This window comes from Pholcus phalangioides, unplaced genomic scaffold (assembly GCF_987345545.1).
Source record: "Pholcus phalangioides strain wild (caught in Gottingen) unplaced genomic scaffold, Ppha-v1.0 ptg000010l_1, whole genome shotgun sequence".
Lineage (NCBI taxonomy): Eukaryota > Metazoa > Arthropoda > Arachnida > Araneae > Pholcidae > Pholcus > Pholcus phalangioides.
Genome location: NW_028301603.1, coordinates 36,914,212 through 36,935,651, shown reverse-complemented (window position 1 = coordinate 36,935,651; position 21,440 = coordinate 36,914,212). Strand labels below are relative to the sequence as shown.

Genomic DNA, 21,440 nt, shown 5'->3' with positions numbered 1-21,440 from the left:
GTTTCAGAAATTTACACCCGACTGGTGCTATCACTAGCACAGAATACTTAATGAATATAATCACTGCCACAAGGGACAGATGGAGAAAAAATATGCCTGTGCAGGACATATTTCTGTGCCCAACCACTTTTTTTTTTTGGCTCTTTGACTCAGATTTGGCACCACGAGATGCATAGCCCAAGAGCCGCTCTTCACTGTCACTCTTTAACTTAAAGCTCATTCCTGAGAATGACTCAGGCACTTGTAACCAAAAAATTTACTTATGCAGGAATTGCATTCCAGTAGTGGTACTCAAATGTTAACATATGCTGATTATATGGCAGGTTAAATTCATGCAAAAATCAAGTCTAGACAAATCATGCTTGTAAGACACTTTTCTTGTATTACATTAAGTAGATACATTGGTGAAAGCATAGTTTAAAAATAATTATTTACAGCAATTTTGCTTATTGGGGGGGGGGAGTTAAGGATATAATGCAACAGCATTCTTCCATAAACAATCAAGATGTGTGAAACCGTCACATAAACTCTTTCTGCTGCAGGGAAGATGAAAAATGCATCAAGTTTTAACTTAATAGCACAACCATGTTACTAAGCAAAGAAATTGAACAAATACTAACTTTCAGTTCATTTGTAAATAAAATGAAAGTCCCCGTTTCCACTGAAAATAAAATTTGACCATAACATCATTGATGTTAAAAAACAATTTTTTCAAATTTTCTGTGACTAAGAGGGACAATGCCTCTAAAGAAACCTCTCATCAACAAAATAAACCATAATTTTCTCACTGACCTTGGTACGCAGAGGCTCCCTAAATCCTCCATGAGGTTCACCAAGGTAGCCTTGCATGAACTCGATCACAGAACTTGGAAAGCTGAGTTCTTCTGCTCTTTCTTCAATATCTCGAGCACCAAGCTTATTCTGGACCATGAATTGAGCAAGATCTCCCACAACTTTGGATGTTGGAGTCACCTTGAGAAATATTGAATGAATTTATGAATTTACTGGACAAACAACACAATAGCCAATATAAAAAAGACTTTTTGACCCAAAAGAGATAAAATTCTTCCATGAGTCATAGTGATGGATTATTTTACACAAATTTCCTGGCACATTAGCGATACATAAGTATATTATGAAAAAAAAAACCAGTTGCAATCAAGTTACACCAAATCACATCACTTCCATGTATTATACACAATAATATATCTTACTACACCAAATATATATTACTTTTCTCATAAATTTACAAGATTGATAACTATCAAATGTAATGAAAGGCTCAACAGGTTATTTCCAGTATACAATTATTTTATAGCTTTTTTACACACATAAATTAATGCTGCCCGATATTATTATCTCTACCATCATGTCAGAGTTAGCATATTTATTGAAGAAATGTGACAATATGCACTATTGCATTAAAAACTCTCATAACATACATCAAAAATCTGAACTGGAACTTTTTTTTTTGCATGTTACCTCACCTTTATGAGATCACCAAGAAGTTTGTTGGCCACTACGTATGCTTTCTTCACCTTTTCGAAATGCTCACCGAGACCAAGACTGAAGGCCTGAAATTGAAGGTTTGTATATTGGCCACCGGGAATTTCATTCTCGTACACATCAGCATTACCACTCTTCATGGTCGTGGTGCATTCAAACGGTGCATACAACATCCTTGTCTGCTCCCAAAATGCTGAGTACTGACTAACTTTCTCTAGTGAAACTCCTAAAAATACAGAATGTTTTTGAAAAAGTGTACTTAATTGTATGTGTTAATTTTTTAAAAATAAAGCAGACAAAAGAAAGCAAACTTACCAGTTTCATGCTCAGTGCCTCTCAAACAAGCTACAAGAGCACCCATGCTAGGTTGAGATGTCATACCAGACATAGAATCAACAGCAACATCAACTATGTCAGCAGTGGATTCGGCACATGCCAGAAGACAAGCAATTCCAGCACCAGCAGTATCATGTGTGTGAATATGGATTGGTATTTCTGGATGCCTGTCTCTCAGAGCAGTGACCAACAGTCTTGCAGCTTGCGGTTTCAAAAGTCCAGCCATATCCTTTTAGGTAGAAAAGGGGGGGGGGGGGGGAAACCCCATTAAATATGATCTCGCACATAAAAACAATATCATATGTATATGATCTTGTAAAACAAATTCTTCATGTGACAATAGTAACGTACTTTTATGCACAAAATATGAGTGCCAGCCTTGACTAATTCATCGGCAAGATTTAAATAGTATTTCAAATCATATTTTGTTTTGGCAGGATCAGATACATCTCCAGTGTATGAAATTGCAGCTTCAACTACACCACCTGAAAAAAAATTACATACAAATTTTTTAAATACATAAGAGTTTTATACACACATTGAAAAATAAAACCCTTGAAATAGGTGATTATCATTGATCATTTTTGTCGCACCATGGTCATTTTCTGCACATGAGGGCTTTAGACTGGGACCTACAATTTATTGCCGATTCCGAATGGCAGGTTTGTGTTTTACACTCAGAGAGGTTGGTGTACTAACCCCTTGACGGGGGACTCCCTGCGGTAGCAATTATTTCTGCAGTCATGTCGCCGTTTCTGTTGTACCCCTATGTCAGGAAAGTTTTCTGAGAAGGACGAAGTGGGTATCGAACTCACAACCTCTCTTATTATTCTTCGGTACTTTAGGCAAGTATCTTAGACCTGGGCTACTGCGCCCTTATCATTTGATCATTGTTATAGCCATATAATCATTTTAAATACACAGTACAGTACAGACAATTTCAAATAGTATTTCTCCCATGACTATTGCAGAGAGAGATTGATGCTATAACTACACCAAGTACCTTGGCGGCACCTTCCCTCAATTAAAAAATATATAAAATCAAACCCTGATATAGGGCCAACCCTGATTATCACCAGAAATTGTCAGTGAGCGAACCCTCAATAAATAGGGACTACACTGATTCAACTGTGATTTGATACAACACCAAAATTGGTATAGCACCATGATTCTGCAAAATAAATGGTGGGGGATTGAATCTGGGTTTAACTGTATAGTCTGTCGCAAAACTATATAGACAATCATTTTTCCTGAATAATAAATCAACCTTTCCACATTTCTATCTTAAATTTTTTATACGTATCATATGTTGGTAAACTAAAAAGTCATTTCCCAATGGTTGAGCAGAATTTCCCTCAAGAAATGAATTAATAAAAATTTAAAAAACAGCCTGTCTCAAAAGAATATAGGCTTAAATTGAAAAGCTAGAGATCTCAATGTTTATATATTTTAACATGGCTAGTATGACGTAAGCATTGAAAGATTATAAATATTCATTAGAAAACTTGTATTGCACAAGTAGTTTTCACTATGCCTTGCAATGTTTGTTACTTTTAGGGGATGTGTCTAAAATCCGGAATTCAAAGCCTGAAGGGGGGCATGACTGACAAAGATATTGCAAAGATAACGGTGCAGCAGATAAGGTACTATAAATAAAATATTATCTAAAAGTAATAGTGAAATCATAAAGTATGAGACCTAAAACGACCACAGCTTGGATGGGTTGAGATATTTTGCATTTAGCATCTAGCCAAAAATTAGACATCTGTGCATCAAATTTCACAAACTTCATCAATTCCTGCATCAAAGAACACTGTTCATTGGCGTTTGCAGTCCACCAAAAGACATGTATTTCAAACACATACTGTAGATCTCATCTAAGGGACAGAATGACGTTAATTGGAGGAATGAATGAATAGTTCACTGTTGTCCTCAGAGACAGAAAACAGTTGAGTAGTAGATGGATCTGATGGCTATGCTAATTATTAGCAAAACTTCCGACACAAATAAAATTGAATTACGATCAAGATACAGGGAATGCCGGGGGAAAAGAGGGAGGATGTGATGAAAATAGTGACTAAAATTGGTAAAACTTAAAATATCCGCTGTGGCCGCTGTGGTGGTCGAGTGGTTATAGTGCCGGACTCGTGATGCGAGGATCCGGGTTCGAACCCCACAGTGGTGGTCGGCTGAAGTTGGTTTTCTGTGGTTTCCAACTTCAAGGCGCAAATGCGAGCCGATCTCCCCGTTAAAAAGTCTCGCCACAGAGAGCAACAGTCCTACAACGGTAAATCATTCAACCATAACACTTCACTCATAATTAGAAAAACTGGGGGCAGATGACAGCACTACACATAACAAGCATTACACATAAAAAAAACAAAACTTTACGTCAGGTTGCACTACACGTACACGCACATTCCCACATGTACCGATTCGTTGGGGGTTCGTTGGGGGGTTCCGCGGGGGGGTGGTGCATATGTGGTGTAGCAGTAGTAGGTAGGGCCTCCAAAAAATGGCTCGGGGATCCAGGATGTTCTTAGGTCAGCCACCTCGTTGGGCAATTTGCCTGTTGTGGTGTCGTATTTGTATTTGTATTTGTATTATAAAATATGTCTAAACTGAATGATATAATGAAGCTACATAGGGTAAACACGATAAACAAAAATAAGATTAGGCCAATTATTGTCCGATTTAGAGACTCCAGGGAGCGTGATGAATGGATTGCTGTTCGAAGCAAGTCCTAAATGCAAGTGAAATCTGTGAACGTTATAGTGATTCAAAGTTATTTATAAATGGAACATCTTACTAAAACTCTGAAAAACCCATTTTATCAGGTTCAGAGGTTCAAGAATGATAACAATTTAGACATTGCATGGGTGAGACACGGCAAGGTCTTGCTGAGGAAAAGGCAGGGTGAAAAACTTTACTATATTCATGATGCAAGTGACTTAGATAAAATTAATCAACAGCAGAATTCCCAGGAATAAATAATGTAAGTATCAATTCCCCTTCCCATGAAACAAACATTCAATGATTTAGTGAGTTTATCAAACTGTCCTGAAACTTTTGATATGTTGTATGTAAACATTAGAAGCGTCTGCAAAAATTTTAACAATTTAAATGTTACATTTTATATTTATTATTACACAGTTTATAACCAACATCATAAACTCAATTCTCAATGGAGTTTTTATTGATAAATTGAAATATGCTCTTGTCATACGCATTCATAAATCTGGTTATGTCAATGATTTAAAAAAATCATCATCCAATATCTATTTTGCCTGTTTTTTCAAAAATTTTGGAAAAAATAATGAAAAGCACAAATTTATAAATTTTTTAAATCAATTTCATTTTTTTTCCAAAAAATCAGTTCGGTTTCCTACAAAATAAGAACACTGAGATGACAATTTTGAAATTTTCAGAAAAAGTGTATGAAAGTATTAATGACAGCAATAGAACCCTTGCTATATTTTTAAACTTGAAAAAAGCCTTTGATAGTGTCGATCATGCAATTCTTATGCACAAGTTATATTGTTCAGGTCAAAGAGGCTACACTTATCACTGGTTTAAAAGTTATGTCAAATAGAATGCAAGCAGTTAAAATAAATGATACAATAGTTAAATATAAGATTAACAATGACATCCCACAGGGTTCTGTTCTTGGACCAATTTTATTTCTAATTCTAGCTAATGATATCAATAATCTGGATCTACATGGTGAGTTGATTAGCTATGCCAATGACACAGTTATTGTTTTGTCAGAACAAACATATACCATTTTGAAATCTGATACTGGAGAAGATTTAACAAAAATTAACACTTGGTTGGGGCATAATAAATTAACCTTGAATCTCAACAAAACGAAATATATAAATTTTTAATTATATAATACAAATATTGAAACACTTATAATTTGATGCCATGAGTCAGGATGTTCTGGTGATCAATGTTTCTGCCCGATTGTCTAGGGAACTAAGGAGTTTAAATATTTAGGAGTCACTGTAAACAAAAATTTGAAATGGAACTCTCATGCAACTGTACTTAGTAACAAAATAAAATACATGAATGTTTGTTTATACCGCTTGAAAAATATTTTATATCTCAATATTCATACACTTTATTTCACTTGGTTCTTCTCACTTATTTAGTATGATGTGTGTTTGGAGAGGTGATTATGAGTCTAACTTGAATGTTTTTTGATAAGTGCTCTGAAAAAAACTATAAATATTATTTCCTCTCGTATAACCTTACACCATCTGCCTATAATTATAAATTGGACTATAGATTTCATATTGAAAAACTATATATATACCGAAGTCTAATGTTTATTTATAAAAATCCTACTTGGTTTGAAATCAGGCAATGCCCAACAAACACGTCTCCGTCAAGGTTTTCAATATTTTTACACAACCTAAAAAAACATTAACCCAAAAGCAATTCATATATTTGGCTCCATTGTATTTCGATAATCTGCCAAATGAAATAAAATAGGAAAAAGAATTAAGAGCTTTCAAAACACTAATTATTAATTATATTAATCTTTTACTGCAATAGGAATGTATTTCTTAGCCCCCAGTATACAGTGTTGCCACACTAGGGCCTCTGTAACATTTGTGTCTGTATAATTTGTTTGTACTTGTTATACGAAAGTGTTTTTCACCACAGAAATATTCATGTTCGTATATATTTTGGACGGATCAAGTGATCCCTTGAGTAGAATGTTGTATGTATATATTGTATTTTTTTTCTTTTTTCAATAAATTATTATAAAAAAAATCTTTTGCTGACAGATGTAGAAAGTGCAAAAGACAATTTGCATTGGAATAGGGAGCATTTGGATTCAATGGAACTATTTCTATTGGTTTCTTGTGAGGTTGGCAGAAGTCCTAAGACTATCCAAACACTCTCAGAACCTTTCTACTTTCAATCAGAGCATAATAACTATTGTAAAATGATTTTACCAGTACAGGGTAAAAAAAACAATTGTCTATATACTTCTGCTATAGTTCTTCTGATCAATAGCGCTTACAAGGACTAAGCCAGTTTTGAACTCTAAAGCTTTAAACTTCCCTTTTGCGTATACCAGGTTGATAAGACAACCTGGTGTCTTATCGACCTGGGCAATTATCTCTAATTATCATCTCAAATTTCAAATAGAAAAAACAGCTGCATAAATAAAATACACATAAACTGAAAGTTCAAAGCAACATAAACTTTCTTTTAGATAATCTACATATAAACAGTAGATACAGTTTTAGATAATCCACATTATATATATCTAACAACTAAATTGGATCATCTAAATCATGTGTAGTACATAGGTTAAGCAGTTTAGAATGCAATAAGATAATACATTTTTAAAACTCTTACCTGCTTTGCCAGCAGCCTCCATGCCGAGTATGATGTTTGGCATATAGTTCAATGAATCAAAGACCCTAAAGATGTCCATTCCACACTGTTTGGCAAGTTCACAAAACCTGTAAGGTGTCAAAAATATTGAAACTTTTATCCATCATGAAAGTGAAACATTTGAAAATGAATATTCAAGTCACAGGAGAACAGAAATTGGTGAGGCTTTTTTTTTAAAGTACCTGAAAACAACATTATCTGGATATGAAGTATAACCTACAGCATTGGCACCCCTTAAGAGCATTTGAAAGGGAATGTTGGGAATGATGTTTCGCATGGCAGCTAGCCTCTCCCAGGGACATTCATGCAGAAATCTCATGGCGACATCAAATGTAGCACCTAAATAACACAACATAGCATCATGTAAATCAAGGTATGCTTTTGCCATTCCAGGTTATGTGGATCCCGCAGGTTGTCCATGTGCTGAACGCTCTACACCTATAATGTTATATTTTCTAGGAAAAAGTATTTTTCAGCTGAAAGCCATTATGATTATTGTGCATATCTGTATGCAAATATTCAAAATTTTAATGAACCAAGTAATTAAAAAAAATTAAACATGACTACACAGCAAAAGATAACTCACCTCCCCAGTTTTCAATACTGAACATATTGTTGAAGTTGTGCGCAACAAAAGGGGAGATCTTCAGCAAGTCACATGTTCTCACTCTGGTCGCCAAAAGTGACTGGTGGGCGTCGCGGAATGTGGTGTCCATCATCAACAGACCTTTATGGTTTCTGACAGCTTTGCTGAAAGCTTCCGGTCCATCTTTGAGAAGAATATCTCTGAAACCCTTGGAAGGCTTGAATCCTACACATAAAAAAAGTATAACTTTATTAAATATCTATACTTCAGAATAAATTTTTTTAATCTTGATTTGCAATTCATTCTAGATCAGAGGTCCCTTAAAGTTTTTTAGGCCACAATGGGAAAAATTACCTTGGGCTACATTTAGAAACAAACATTAGCTCATGACAATACTTTGCAACAAAAATTATTATTCCACTGTAAATAAAATGAACCAAGCTCTTCACCCCCATTAATATGAGATAGAAAGCCAATTTTAAATCAAGGGAAAATACTGGTTGGACAACCTGAGTTCAGAAAAAGTTGTATGATACGGTAGCATGCCCCCCCCCCCCACCCAAAAAAAAATGGCTCCTGGATAAGAATTTTTCACAAGGTGGATTAATAGTAAAAGTACAACATAAAAATTCCCTTCAACCTCCTGACTGGAACCCTGTCAGCCTCCCATGACACACTTTTATCTTTTATCTCATTAGCCGATGATTTTGGGGGTGGGGGTCCACATAAAGAGGGCCGCCCTTCCCAGATGTGGGGCCCAGTATAAAAACAATTACGGGAACAGAGGCTTCTTAATTATTTCAGGGTCCCTTATTCCCCCGATTTTATATATTCCTTGGGAGAGGGGGATTCAACATCCTAAAATTGATGCATTATTACAAAATACATGAATATACAAGAAATATTACAAATGCTGAAAAAATATCCATACAAAAAGATATGGAACACAATTATATATTTTAAAAAAATTGATAAAAATTTGGAACTGAAAAAAATTTAAACTGATGAAAGAAATAATTTTAAAACAAAATAAAATTAGTTCCGAATGGAAGAAATCTGCTAACTAATGAAAATCCAAAATCAATAAATTGAAAATAAGAAAAATGATTGACATAATTCCAGCACAGCACAGGGTTGGCAGGTTTTTGACGTGACAATTTAAAGTGCGGTTTAAAACAAAATATTGCTTTTCGATATAAAAATTCCCATTGGAAATGCACACGTTAATTGCATGTAATGTTTAAAGTGACTACGTTATACAAAGAATAAATATTTAATATGATTCTAAAATAATTTTCTACTCTCGACAGAATTATTTTGGACAATATATGTTTTTTTTTTTTCTTATAAAATTTTAATAAAGCATAACATGAACATTGAAGAGAAAACTGTGGAGCGATTTGACATTCTTTGATTCAAGATGATTCTTGGCCTTCCGAAATTTCTTCAACTGTATATATATGTTTGCATTGATATAAACCGTCTGCTGTACTCTTTCTACAACAGATAAGTGTTTAAAAAAGTTTATTACATCATGTATGTAATGTTGATTTCTGTTATTATTAAATTATCTAGATAACCACTGATACTTAAGACGATACTCTTATTGCGCATAACATTGAAATATATCTAGCGATCAAAATACTAAATTGTAGGACTAAAATGTCATTTAATTTGGCAATGCTAGCTTGTATATGTCAAACTTAGTTATTCTTACTTTTGCACTATGATATGGTACATTTACTAGCATTTATAATGCAATGGTTTTCCAATTGAAGCTGTATTCAAACGTGCAAAACAAATGCTTTGGGTATCAAGTCTTGTCAGCTCTGCTTTGGTTGAAAATACTCTTTAAAGCTCTGTGAATTCATACACCCTGATCTAAGGAATTTGTAGGTGAAAATAAATGAGTTTAATTAGTGCATTAACAGATGCTGCGTGAGAATTTTTATATGGAATAAAATTTTGGGTGGATCAGAAAATTTAAAATATGAAAATAGATAATTTTCCTCAGTAATTATCATTCTGAATATAAAACCCTTTAATCTAAATAAAAATAAGTGTTTTGTTATTTAACATATCTATCAAGTGAACAAAAACTATTTGACATCATTGACAGTAACATTTTGATAGTTTTAATACCGAGTTAGTTTCTGGGGTCAAAAACCTAACCCTGATGCCCCATCATACATATTTTGAATAAGCAGCTCTATTCCACTTAGCAAATTGAACACAGGTAATGAGTAGCTTAGATAAATAAACCATAAAATTATATTTTATATGTTCTAGGCTCTTATGTTGAAGAATTCAAATAATTTCAAAATTAATGAAAATTCAGAATAGATGAAAGAAATAGTTCAAAAATTGATGAAAATTTAGAATACCAGAAGTGGTGAAAATTCAGATTTCGTGAAATTATTATCACGGTAAGTGCAGGGCCCAGTGCAACTGCACCCGTTGCACACCGCTAAGGACAGCTCTGGTTAAAAAGTCTAGAAATGTTAGTTAGGAATAATGGTGACTATTGCTTGAGGATTTATTGACATTTGATAATTAATGAAACTTTGATTTCAAATCGTTATTGAAAAAATTCCAATACACCAGACTCAGCTGATGCTGTAAATTATGCAAGCAAGATAAAATAATTTTGGAAAATTGACTCATACAACATGCATATTAAATCATACCTGCTGGTACATCTGGCACTTGAGGTTCAATGTCAGCTGGCCGCAAACTAGTAGATAAGGGAGTCGCAGAGCCATTTACCATTACATCACCAATGTACCTCAGCAACTTTTGTGCTCTATTTTGTGTTGCTTCAAATTGGAACAACAGGGGATTGTCATCAATGAAGTTTGTGTCAATGGTACCACTCATGAAGGTTGGATTCTCCAAAACATTCAGCAGGAAAGGAATATTAGTCTAAGAAAAGAATTTTTTTTTTGAAATGGTCAGAATAAAACTATAAAAAGTGATGAATGTAAATGGTTTCAAGTACAAACAAAATCGCACTCTATTATTCATTTCAATAACTTGAGAGTATGAGTTTTGACCACTCATTTATGAAACGATCATACGTCAGTTAAAAATTTGTGTGTGTGTTAACTAAACAATAAAAAATACTAAAATTCAATCACATCAGAATTTAATAATGGATATCAACTGGTGCTGTAATAGATTGTTATCGAACTGAATTGATTACAATTGTTAAAAAATGCAATACTTTATTAGCGAAAATTCATAATCATCACAACATTAAAAGCATGACTCACCTTAACACCTCTAATTCTAAATTCTCTGAGAGCCCTGTTCATTTTGGCAGCTGTACTCTTGAGATCTTTGGCATGAGCAATAACCTTAACTAGAAGTGAATCATAATATGGTGATATGTTGGCACCTGCAAATGCTGAAGCGCCATCTAGACGGATTCCAAAACCTTCACCACTCCTGAAAACCTGCATTAAATCATGACTATGTTGAGAACATTTGCTTCATAAAAAAAAATATTACTTATAAAATAAAAATCATTTAAAGCAGGGGTGAACTGGGTATGTGAGATGGCTAAAGCTTGTGAGCCACAAACTTGTGTACATCTAATCATATTGTATGCATTGATAAGTGCAGGTCAGATAGAACTTTCAAAGATGATGTCACTCTCCTCTAGTCATACAAAGGTCTCAACAGCTGGCTGATGCAAAGATAAATCTAGGAAAGAAAACTCAACTACCTATGCAGGGTATTCAACCCACGTCTACTTTTTCACTTGCCCGATGAGCATGAGACCACTAAGCCACAAAGGAATGAACCTCTTTATTTAGAGCCTGTGTGCGCTGAATGAGACTAAATGAAGTCACGTCTAATTCAGGTCGAAGCTCGCAATGCAAATTTTCTTTCCTGGACTTACTTTGCATCAGCCAGCTGTTGACACCTTCAGATGGAACTTGCATTTGACCTGCAGGCCACAGGTTATGCATTCCCGATTCAAAGTGATTCACTCTCACATAAGGGTGCAAGCATATAGTGCACACTGGTTTCCGATTATGCAAGCTGGCGCCATTATGGATTAGTTAAGAAACCTGAATTTAAGGTTTTCAACCAATCTGTAACAGCACAAACTTAGAGAAATGGAAACCAGCCTGCACAATGTTCATACTCTACAAATTAGTTTTCATTTACTATAAATAAAATTTTATAATAATAAATTTGTTTATTATGCGTTAAAACAGCAATAGCCCCAATTTCAAAAGCACACAAAAAATAACACAACCATGCATACAAAAACAAATAAAAATTAAACGGACAAATAAAAAAAGCTTCAGTAAATAAGAAAAAAAATTAAAAACAAGAATACATTTTTTTTTAATTAATTTCTAAAAAAATATCTACATCAATGCTATTCTAGATTATGAAAAACTTAATTGACTGGTTTTTTTAAATATTTGTATTAAAAAAGGGAACACAAAAGAGATGGTGATTAATATCACTATATAAAATTTTGTAAAAAAATCTAAATATCAAAAAATTTCTACATTCAAGGGTGGAAACATTGAAAGAGTGATAGATGAAGAAAAAGAAAGTTTAAAATTTTTTAGGCTAAAAAGCTGATTCTTCAAATACTAAGCTAAACTTAATTTGAACAAAATAATTGCACAAGAATGTAAAAAAAATCCACCTCTATTCGTCCAGTGTCTGGCTGAAAATTTTTGGCAGGATCTTCAGTTGTGACCCTGCACTGTATGGCACAACCTTTGACGAATATCTGGTCTTGATTCATATGCAGCTCTGGCAAGCTATAACCTTCACTCAGTCTTATTTGAGATTGAACCAGATCAACTCTATAAAATTAAAATACTGAATGATTTCCCAAAATTTAATAAATGAATAGAATATCTTGCAAATTCTTTAAATTAAATTTTCTAAACTAGCAAGGCATTTTTACTATAATCTCGACAAACTTCTAACAAAAAAAAACTATTTGGATTTTGATTAAAAACAGACCTGTATAACCTACCCAGTGATTTCTTCAGTGACGGTATGCTCGACCTGAAGCCTAGCGTTGACTTCTATGAAGTAATAGTCACCTTTCTCATCAACTAGAAATTCAACAGTTCCGGCATTTTCATAGCCAACAGATTTTGCCAAAGAAACAGCATCGTCTGTCATCATATTACGAATCTATCAAAGAAAAGGGGAAAAACTTGAATATAGGACAGGGCTGTAGCGTACCCTCTCTGGGTTCCGGAACAGGCATTTTTTGGAGCCCCTTTAAAAAATAAAAAATTTGCAAAATAAGTAAACATTTTTGTGAGGCCCCACATTCGGCTCAAGACCCCCAGGCAGTGCCCTGGTTGCCCCAGCCTAGTTATGGCCCTCATATAGGGCCATAATCAGAATCAGTAATGTGGGTAATGAATGTGCTTGATCACGTATATGAAAGTCATTAATATCACTATAATCTCTTGTGTACAGCATGAGCTGCTGTATTACTCTGCAGGAAAGAAAATAAAAAGAGGTACTTATAACCTACACTTGCAGGTGTATATCATTTCTTCCCCCCCCCCCCAATTTCTTCACAAGGAGGTTAAAATCTAATGGTAAGACATAAAATCATTTCTTTCTATCTCGTTTCCAGAGGCAGGGTTACAGAGGAAAAAATAGAATTAAATACAATTTTGGACTGAAATTTTTGTCTAGCTTTATAACAAGGAAAAACTATTATGTTGCCTACAGAGCATTAAATTATCCAGGATCATTTTATCTTTCTTAATTATGCCAGATAAATTAATCCACATCATAGCTGTTACTGACAAGCCATCATTATTTACACTTATCCTGTGAAGAGTGAGTACAACGAGGCAATTTTTATTAAAGTTATTTCAAAGGCGTTTCTGGTGCTCCAGAGATAGTACAGGTGAGAAGCTGAATATTTTTCTTTTGCCTTTATTTGACAGTTCTGAAAAAATTACTGAGTGGGGGCACCAAAATACACAATTGCCCTTGTGAGAGAGTACATTCTTATATGTGGTATTATGATTCCATGCCCTGTCTGTTCCTTCAAGTTTTTTCAACATTCCTGTTGTGAAGATATGAATCAAAAGCGTGATGTCATGTGAATTTTTACTCTAAGAAACTTTTGAAAAATTTTGGTGTTCAACTAAAGCTTAAGCTGCCACCCCTTATGTATTGTCCATATTGTCCAAGTATTCTGCACCCATTTGCACCTTCGTTTATGCCACTCCTGGTAACGCCCTGTGTGTTGAATATAATATCTGACACAAAAATGTGCACAGTAAATAATTTCCCGCCTTTTTCTTCAATTTATTAGTTAGTAGCAAGTTTGAAAAAACCTACACTACATAAGAATTGATAATTATGGTTCATAGGCCCATTCACTTCAGAGACAAGTGACTGAATGCATGACCACAGATGGATCTAGAATGATAAGTCATAAGAGGCGAATAATTGTGTATGTTCCAAGGATCATCCTATATTTTACAACAGAATAATTTTTCCTTTGGATAACTATAGCCCTCTGGATCCGTATCTGCATGGGACTGGAGATAAGTGTGACTGAAAACTAAAGAAAGTGTGAATGCAAATTTCAAAACTCATAAAAAATACTAATTAAAGCACATAAACTCACAGCAGGATTAAAATTCGGTGCTGGGGCAATTTCCACAACTTTTTGATGTCTCCTTTGAACCGTACAATCACGCTCGTACAGATGCACAACATTGCCATACTTGTCTCCTACAACATTAGAATTATCAAAGTAAGCAGACACAATAAGGATTTTTTCCCCTCAAAAATCAAAAGAAAGAACTTTTTTTTCAGAATAAAGTAAGAAACGTTTCCTAGTTTCTAATATACATATATATAATTTTCATGATGAAAATCAAGTCATGGAACAAGACTGCATATCATCAATAACACAATAATGAAAAATAAAAACAAATTTGATAAATGTTAAAATTTCACCTAAAATTTGGACTTCAATATGACGTGGTTTCTCTATAAATTTTTCTATGAATACAGCACCATTACCAAAGGCAGCAGTCGCTTCAGAAACAGCTCTTTGGAACAGCTCTGGTAAATCCTGGTGGAAAAAAATAAAAATTTAATGAAACTTAAAACAAAGCTTATTTGTAGAATTGGTGTACTTCATAAGTTATTTAAAAATGTTAGCTGTAATGTTTCAAACTCGGTCAACACCTGGAGATACTACTTCATTTCTAAAGATACACATTAAAATACGATATAATTTAAAGATCATCACACAGCTGAAATCTGAAGCCCTTTTGCAACAGTGTATTCAAATTTTTTTATAAAAATCCCCATTATTTATGATGACTGCAAGATTGATATTCATAATATATACACAAATACTATTATACCTCTATATTTTTCACTACACGCATACCCCGTCCACCACCTCCATAAGCAGCTTTAAGAATAACTGGAAGCCCATACTGCTCGCAGAAGGCGGTAGCCTCACTAACATCTATGACTGGCGTATCAGTACCTGGTACAACCGTCACTCCTACAGAAGTAAAAATAAAAAATAAAACTTTTAAAAAAAACATACCAAAAATAAATTATGTAAACAGAGCGAAAGGAGAATTGATATTGTTCACATATGTTCAAACTTTGTTAAACATTTTTAACACAGCGCAATCTGACAAAAGATATCATTTTTATAAATTTTGGTGGGAGTGGTAAACCTGGTTGATACTCACCTGAAGTACCAAAGGATGTTTAGAGGTGTCACGAGTTCGATACCCTGTTCTGTCCGTGTCAGAAACTTTCCTGACACCATGGTACAACAAAAACGGCAACATGACCACAGAAAAAGATTGCAACCGAAGGGAGCCCCACATCGAGGGGTTAGTGCACCAACCCCCTCGATGAGTATAAAAAAAGGCTACCATTAGGAATCAGCAATTTTAGGTCCTGGTCTAATTAGCCGTCATGTGCAGAGAAGACCATGGTACGACAAAAACGATCAAAATGATAATTCTGGCCAGGGCCTTTTCTTCATAAGTTTAGGCCCTGTGCAAACAACTTTTTGGGGTCCCCTTTATAGGCCTAATCATTCTTTGAAGCAGAGGTATAAGCAAGTAGGGTGGATAGAAAGACATGTAAGGCCTTATGCTTCCCCCCCCCCCTCCAAGATAAACATTTAAAATATTTGTTCACATTTTTATGAAAAATTAAAATATATATAAAAAATGTCATTTTTGACATCCAAATGGGTCCCCAAAAATTTCCTAGCCCTGGGCTCTCATCATTTCCCCATACGAGAAACAGGCCCTTGTTCTGGCACAAAAATTCCCACAACCACAGTGTCATTTCAAATATAGTAAAAGATAAATAATAGTGGCATTTCACATACAAGTAACAGTCGACTCAATAATACCGCCAAACACTAAGTGCCCCGGCCAGTAATCCAGAATTTTTAGGTAAGTTTTCTTTGAGCATAGAAGAGGAAAACATGTTATAACATATTTGTGTGCAGAAGTTTACATTATTTAAATTGGCTTCTACAATTAACTTCCAGTAATGCACAATTTTAGTAATCTGGCACACCCTGACCTGATATGCGCCAGATTAGTGAGAGTCAACTGCATCTTGAACTGCAAGTGATCAGAACAGAGAGTTACAGCAGATGCTTTCTCATATAGCCCTCCTTCAATCAGATCTATAACTAAATTAACTTTAAAATGTCTAATATATTTAATGGATGATGTAAACAATCAGCATTGAAGCTGCTGTAAATCATACAGCTGTGAGGGAATTGATAGAACTAATGAATGAAAGAGTTTAAACCACTTTATTAATACGTGCTCAAGATGTATTTGAGTCAATTATTAGATAGTCTTCCAAACAATGCAACCTATGTAATGCTTAATCATGGCAGCATAGGCGGAGATAGACGTGGATGTCTGGGGGGCACGATGATGTCAATACATATATACATTAGATCAGTCGACTCCACCTTTGATGCTGCCCCCCCCCCCCCCCCGGCATCTCTGCCCATGCATGGCAGGATCAAGGTTAAATTTAAAAAAAACTGTATCCACTCTGTCAAAAATGTCCCAAATTGTTGCCATCCAATTGAATTTAGTATCGTAGTCACTTAGAAGCTTGTTGTATAGGTTTTTCAAACTAGTTTTCGGAAATCTATTACTTTTCATGTTTAGAATTCGCAAATACAACATGAGCAGGAATTTTTTCATAACTGATACCTGGGATTTGCCTAGTTCAATACAGAGGAGATAACTAAGAATATATTTGAAAAAAGCAAAAAAAAATTTTTTTTAATCAAAAAATGTGTTCAAAGTCACCTAAAAATTTTGATGCCCATACTGGGGTCCCATAAGAGACAACTGATCAAAGTTCAATGATGTACAATGAAAACAAATTTTGACTCAAATTTTCTCAGTAAAAGACCCTTTTGAACATCAATATGATTCGTCATACCAGATTCGGTTCTCACGAGTAACTTGGCCTTTTGAATACATATCTTCAATTAGGCTGACAAAGCAGGTACTCAGACTGAATTTCAAAAGCGCATAAACTAAGACATCATGATTTAAATTACCAAAAGCATTTTCAAAATCTATGTAAATTAAAAATAAACTACCACAAGGTTTTGAAAGTTTCACGTGGCTCAAATAGTGAAGAACGAAAATTTGATCGGCACAACTATCTTTTTTTCTAAAGCCTGCCTGTTCTTCGGGTAAAATGTTTAGTTTGTGTAGCCAATTTGTTAAATAGTTATTTAAAATGGAAGCAAATATAATTTAATTAATTAGTAAGCATAAAAACACAAGAAACTAAAAGAAATTAGCCTAAAATTAACAGGGATGCAAGGATCACCTTTCTTAAAAATAGGAAAAATTATCACTTCGACCCCCCCCCCCCCATTCTTTCAGAATATTTGAATTTATAAAGAAGTTATTGAAAATTAAGAAAAAAATATATCTTTAGCCAAAAAGGTATATTTTTCAAAAATTCTCAATTTTTCAAACAAATTCAATGTGCAGCCCCTCATGGAAAAGAAATTTTAGCAAAAAAAAAGACTTAAATAAAACAGACTTTTACAATTGAAGAGCAGTAAAATTATAATGCTTTATAATTTTACTGCTTTTTATAATGCTTTTTTATAATTAAAACTTCTTAAGCCCTGCAGTACATGCACAATTAATTTTTCAATGATTTTAATCTCCCGCATTTAAACAGACTTTCCAAAAACTAAAGCAATTTTAATCAAACTGAATCAGCTTTGTCACATTTTTGCTTGTGTTATTAGCAAAAGTGTGGGGGTTTTTTCTGCATAGAAAATACATTGGCCCTCTAAACAGTGGGTCCAAGTCCATATTACAATTAAAGAATACACTGTATCATGCTTGGTTATGAGAACAAATTTATTACTGAGAACAGATAATTTGATGTGGAATGAATTAACAGGAATATCCAACATTTGATTAGGAAAAGTTTGATTTCATTTATACACGATTTTTCACAATACGAGTAACATCCAGAAACAAATTAAACTTGTAAGATGAAATATTTATTGTACATGCATTCATGGCTGCAACTAAATAGGTATAAAATATGCAACCAGGATAAAAAATCTCGCCATATCTACCTGCAGATATAGCTGACTTTCTTGCAGATACCTTATCACCCATCTTCTCCATGACTGCTGGGGACGGACCAATGAACCTAATTCCAGCAGCAATGCAGGCCTGAGCAAAATCTGCTCTCTCAGACAAGAAGCCATAACCCGGATGTATAGCAGACACATCATTTTCCTGGAAATTCAAATATTGAGATCAAAAAATAAAACTTACTGTTGATTAAATACCAACAGATAAAGGGGGAACCCAGTGGGGATCAACAGATGGGTCGTCTTGCCTTCCTTAGTGCGAACCCTGGTGAGCGTCACTACTTTTTCGACAGATACCCTTTACATTAGAGGTTCTGTAAGGAATATTAATATAGGTAAATCTGATTTTTCAAGTTTAAATTTCAAGTTCATGTTACCAGTAATTCCTAACTGATAAGTTTCTGCCAGAATTAAATACAGTGATACCTTGGTTATCAAAGATAATTCAGTCCAAAATCACCTTCATTTGCCAAAATGCTACTTCCCATAAGTTTCTATGGAAAATCATTAAATTCATTCCAGATGCAGCCCAAAATTTGAAGATAAGTTTTTAAAACCATTAAGTAAGAAAGAAAAATACAAGTCAAAAACTGACAGAAGGCTAAAATGAACAGCTTCAAAATTAGATAAATGAGAATTTGCAGGAAGATGAGATACTAAAGAGATCTTATTTTACATGAAGTACCCAGCCAACAACAGCTTTAGCCTACTAAAAGTGGTGCCGAAACAACCAAAAGGAGTTTGTAGGTATCCTCATCCTTTAGTCAGCTTATTCCCTAGTTTGATACATGCAGATGGAGAAGATAACCTCCTAGAATGTCCAGACTCCGATCAATTTGATGCTAAGAGTATTGTACTGAAAGAATGTATGCTCTGAAAATATGGGGTAGTTTATAAGCATTTTGAAAAATGAAAGAGAGGCTGTCTCTTTCATTTACATGAAATGTTTCAAAATTTTAGGAAAAGAAGCAGAGGTACATCTGGAAAAAGATTTTAAGTTGGACATGAGTTAATCTGGGTTGAGTGACAGTAATTCTGATGACTGGCGAAAAAATTTGGCTCACGAAGCGGCTATTTTATGTTAGCATGTGCACCCATATGAACAAAAATGTTGGTTAGGCCAATTCAAATTTGTTGGCTGAAGCATAAAAATCACAAGAAACTTTGTTAGCCAAAAAATTTGTAAGCTGAAGTATCATTTGTACTGTGTAAACATACATGATATTTAAATTCATGTTTAAAAAACAAAATTTTTCGTACATTCAAATTACTGATGCGGTGGTCAAGTGGTCATAGTGACAGACTCGCATAGCAAGGACCTGGGTTAAAACCCCACCGTCCCCACAGTGGTGGTCAGCTGAAGTTGGTTTACTGTGATTCCCAACTTTGAGGCATGAATGTGAGCCCATCTTCCCGTTAAAAAGTCTCGCTGCAGAGAACAGCAAGCCTACAACAGTATACTATTCAATCATCACACTTCATGCATAGTTAGAAGAATTGATGGCAGATGGCAGCACTTACACATAACAAACATTACACAGAAACAAACTTCACGGAAGGTTCACTAAACGCACACATTCCAGCATGTACCAATTCATTACAAGTTCCGCAGAGGAATATGGATGAGGTACATACAGTAATACATTCTGGTTAGTTTATAGTAATATGTCTGGTTTAGTAATGCATTCAAATTATAAAAAAAAGTCACACCTGAGCAATTTTAATAATCTCTGGTATATTCAGGTATGCTTGAACTGGATCCAGGCCTTTCCCCAGCAGATAAGACTCGTCAGCTTTCTGGCGGTGCATCTGCATCTTATCTTGTTCGGAATAGATAGCAACTGAACGTATACCCAGCTCTGTACATGCTCGAAAGACTCTTACTGCTATCTCTCCTGGATGATCAAAAATAAATTACATTTAGATGCAAAAATCTTGATATCACTCACAACTGACAAAAAAATAGTTAAAATACAAATAAATGCATTCAGAAAATTTGAAATTTATTATCCATTTGTTTGTTTTTTCTTTTAATATGCAATACAGTAGAAAACTTATTGCATCTGAAATATCTGGGGAGGAAAACTAAAGCTATCCTCACAAAAAGGGAAATTTTAAATAAGACTAAATATCTTTTTAGAGCTATTTATTAATTTATTCAATATTGATTGGCCGAGGCCTATACAAGAGGATGCAGATTTTACATATGGCGAAAGTGACGATTGATGGTACGAGAGAATTCAGAAATCGTAGTGCAATCTACAATATTTGATGGTAGGTTGTTCCAGTCTATAATAGTTCTTGGGAAAAAGGTAAATTTGTGACAATCTGAAATGGCAAAGATGGGCTGTAATTTTTGGGAATTATTGAGCCTAACAGAGAAATGTGAAGGTTTGATTTGAATATTGGAAGTGTCAATATTAAAAAACCCATGGAGGATTTTGTAAAGAAAAGTTAAATGAGAGGTAAGTCGAAGAGAGGAGAGCGGTTGGATATTGAGTTGACGCTCAAGTTCCGTTATGGAGACAGATGAAGACCAACAGTTAAAAATGAAACGAGTGGACTTATTTTGGAGAGATTCTAATTTGTCTATGTTGGTTTGGGTATGGGGATCCCAGGCTTCACAGGCATAGGAGAGGGCAGGGAGAATATATGTCTGGTAGCACAAGTGACGAACATGACGGGTGGAGTATTTCAGGTTACTGAGAAGGAAAACGTTTTTGGAGACATTTATTAAAGATATAATGAACGTGAAGGTTCCAGCAGAGATCGGAAGAGATTATAATGCCCAGGTATTTATAATGGGAAACCTCAGAGATCAAAGAATCATTTATATAATAGGGGAAGTCGTGGGGGATTCTTTTACGGGTAACTTTCATAAAAACAGTTTTTGAGAAATTGAGGGGTAATTCCCAGGTTGAGCAC

General features: G+C 34.5%; 1 protein-coding gene across 1 annotated transcript in view; it reads right to left on the bottom strand.

Annotated features, from left to right (window-relative positions):
* PCB (Pyruvate carboxylase) overlaps positions 1 to 21,440 on the bottom strand; it is a 31,647-nt gene that overhangs the window by 6,343 nt on the left and 3,864 nt on the right. Inside the window, exons 3-18 of the mRNA XM_089238195.1 lie at positions 20,226 to 20,410; positions 18,495 to 18,660; positions 15,238 to 15,383; positions 14,822 to 14,939; positions 14,487 to 14,593; positions 12,855 to 13,018; positions 12,516 to 12,678; positions 11,116 to 11,298; positions 10,531 to 10,765; positions 7,844 to 8,068; positions 7,440 to 7,596; positions 7,219 to 7,325; positions 2,194 to 2,327; positions 1,822 to 2,071; positions 1,488 to 1,732; positions 793 to 972 (exon numbers count right to left, since the gene is read on the bottom strand). Coding sequence (XP_089094321.1) covers positions 793 to 972; positions 1,488 to 1,732; positions 1,822 to 2,071; positions 2,194 to 2,327; positions 7,219 to 7,325; positions 7,440 to 7,596; positions 7,844 to 8,068; positions 10,531 to 10,765; positions 11,116 to 11,298; positions 12,516 to 12,678; positions 12,855 to 13,018; positions 14,487 to 14,593; positions 14,822 to 14,939; positions 15,238 to 15,383; positions 18,495 to 18,660; positions 20,226 to 20,410 — 2,765 coding nt within the window. The remainder of the gene's footprint in view (positions 1 to 792; positions 973 to 1,487; positions 1,733 to 1,821; positions 2,072 to 2,193; positions 2,328 to 7,218; positions 7,326 to 7,439; positions 7,597 to 7,843; positions 8,069 to 10,530; positions 10,766 to 11,115; positions 11,299 to 12,515; positions 12,679 to 12,854; positions 13,019 to 14,486; positions 14,594 to 14,821; positions 14,940 to 15,237; positions 15,384 to 18,494; positions 18,661 to 20,225; positions 20,411 to 21,440) is intronic.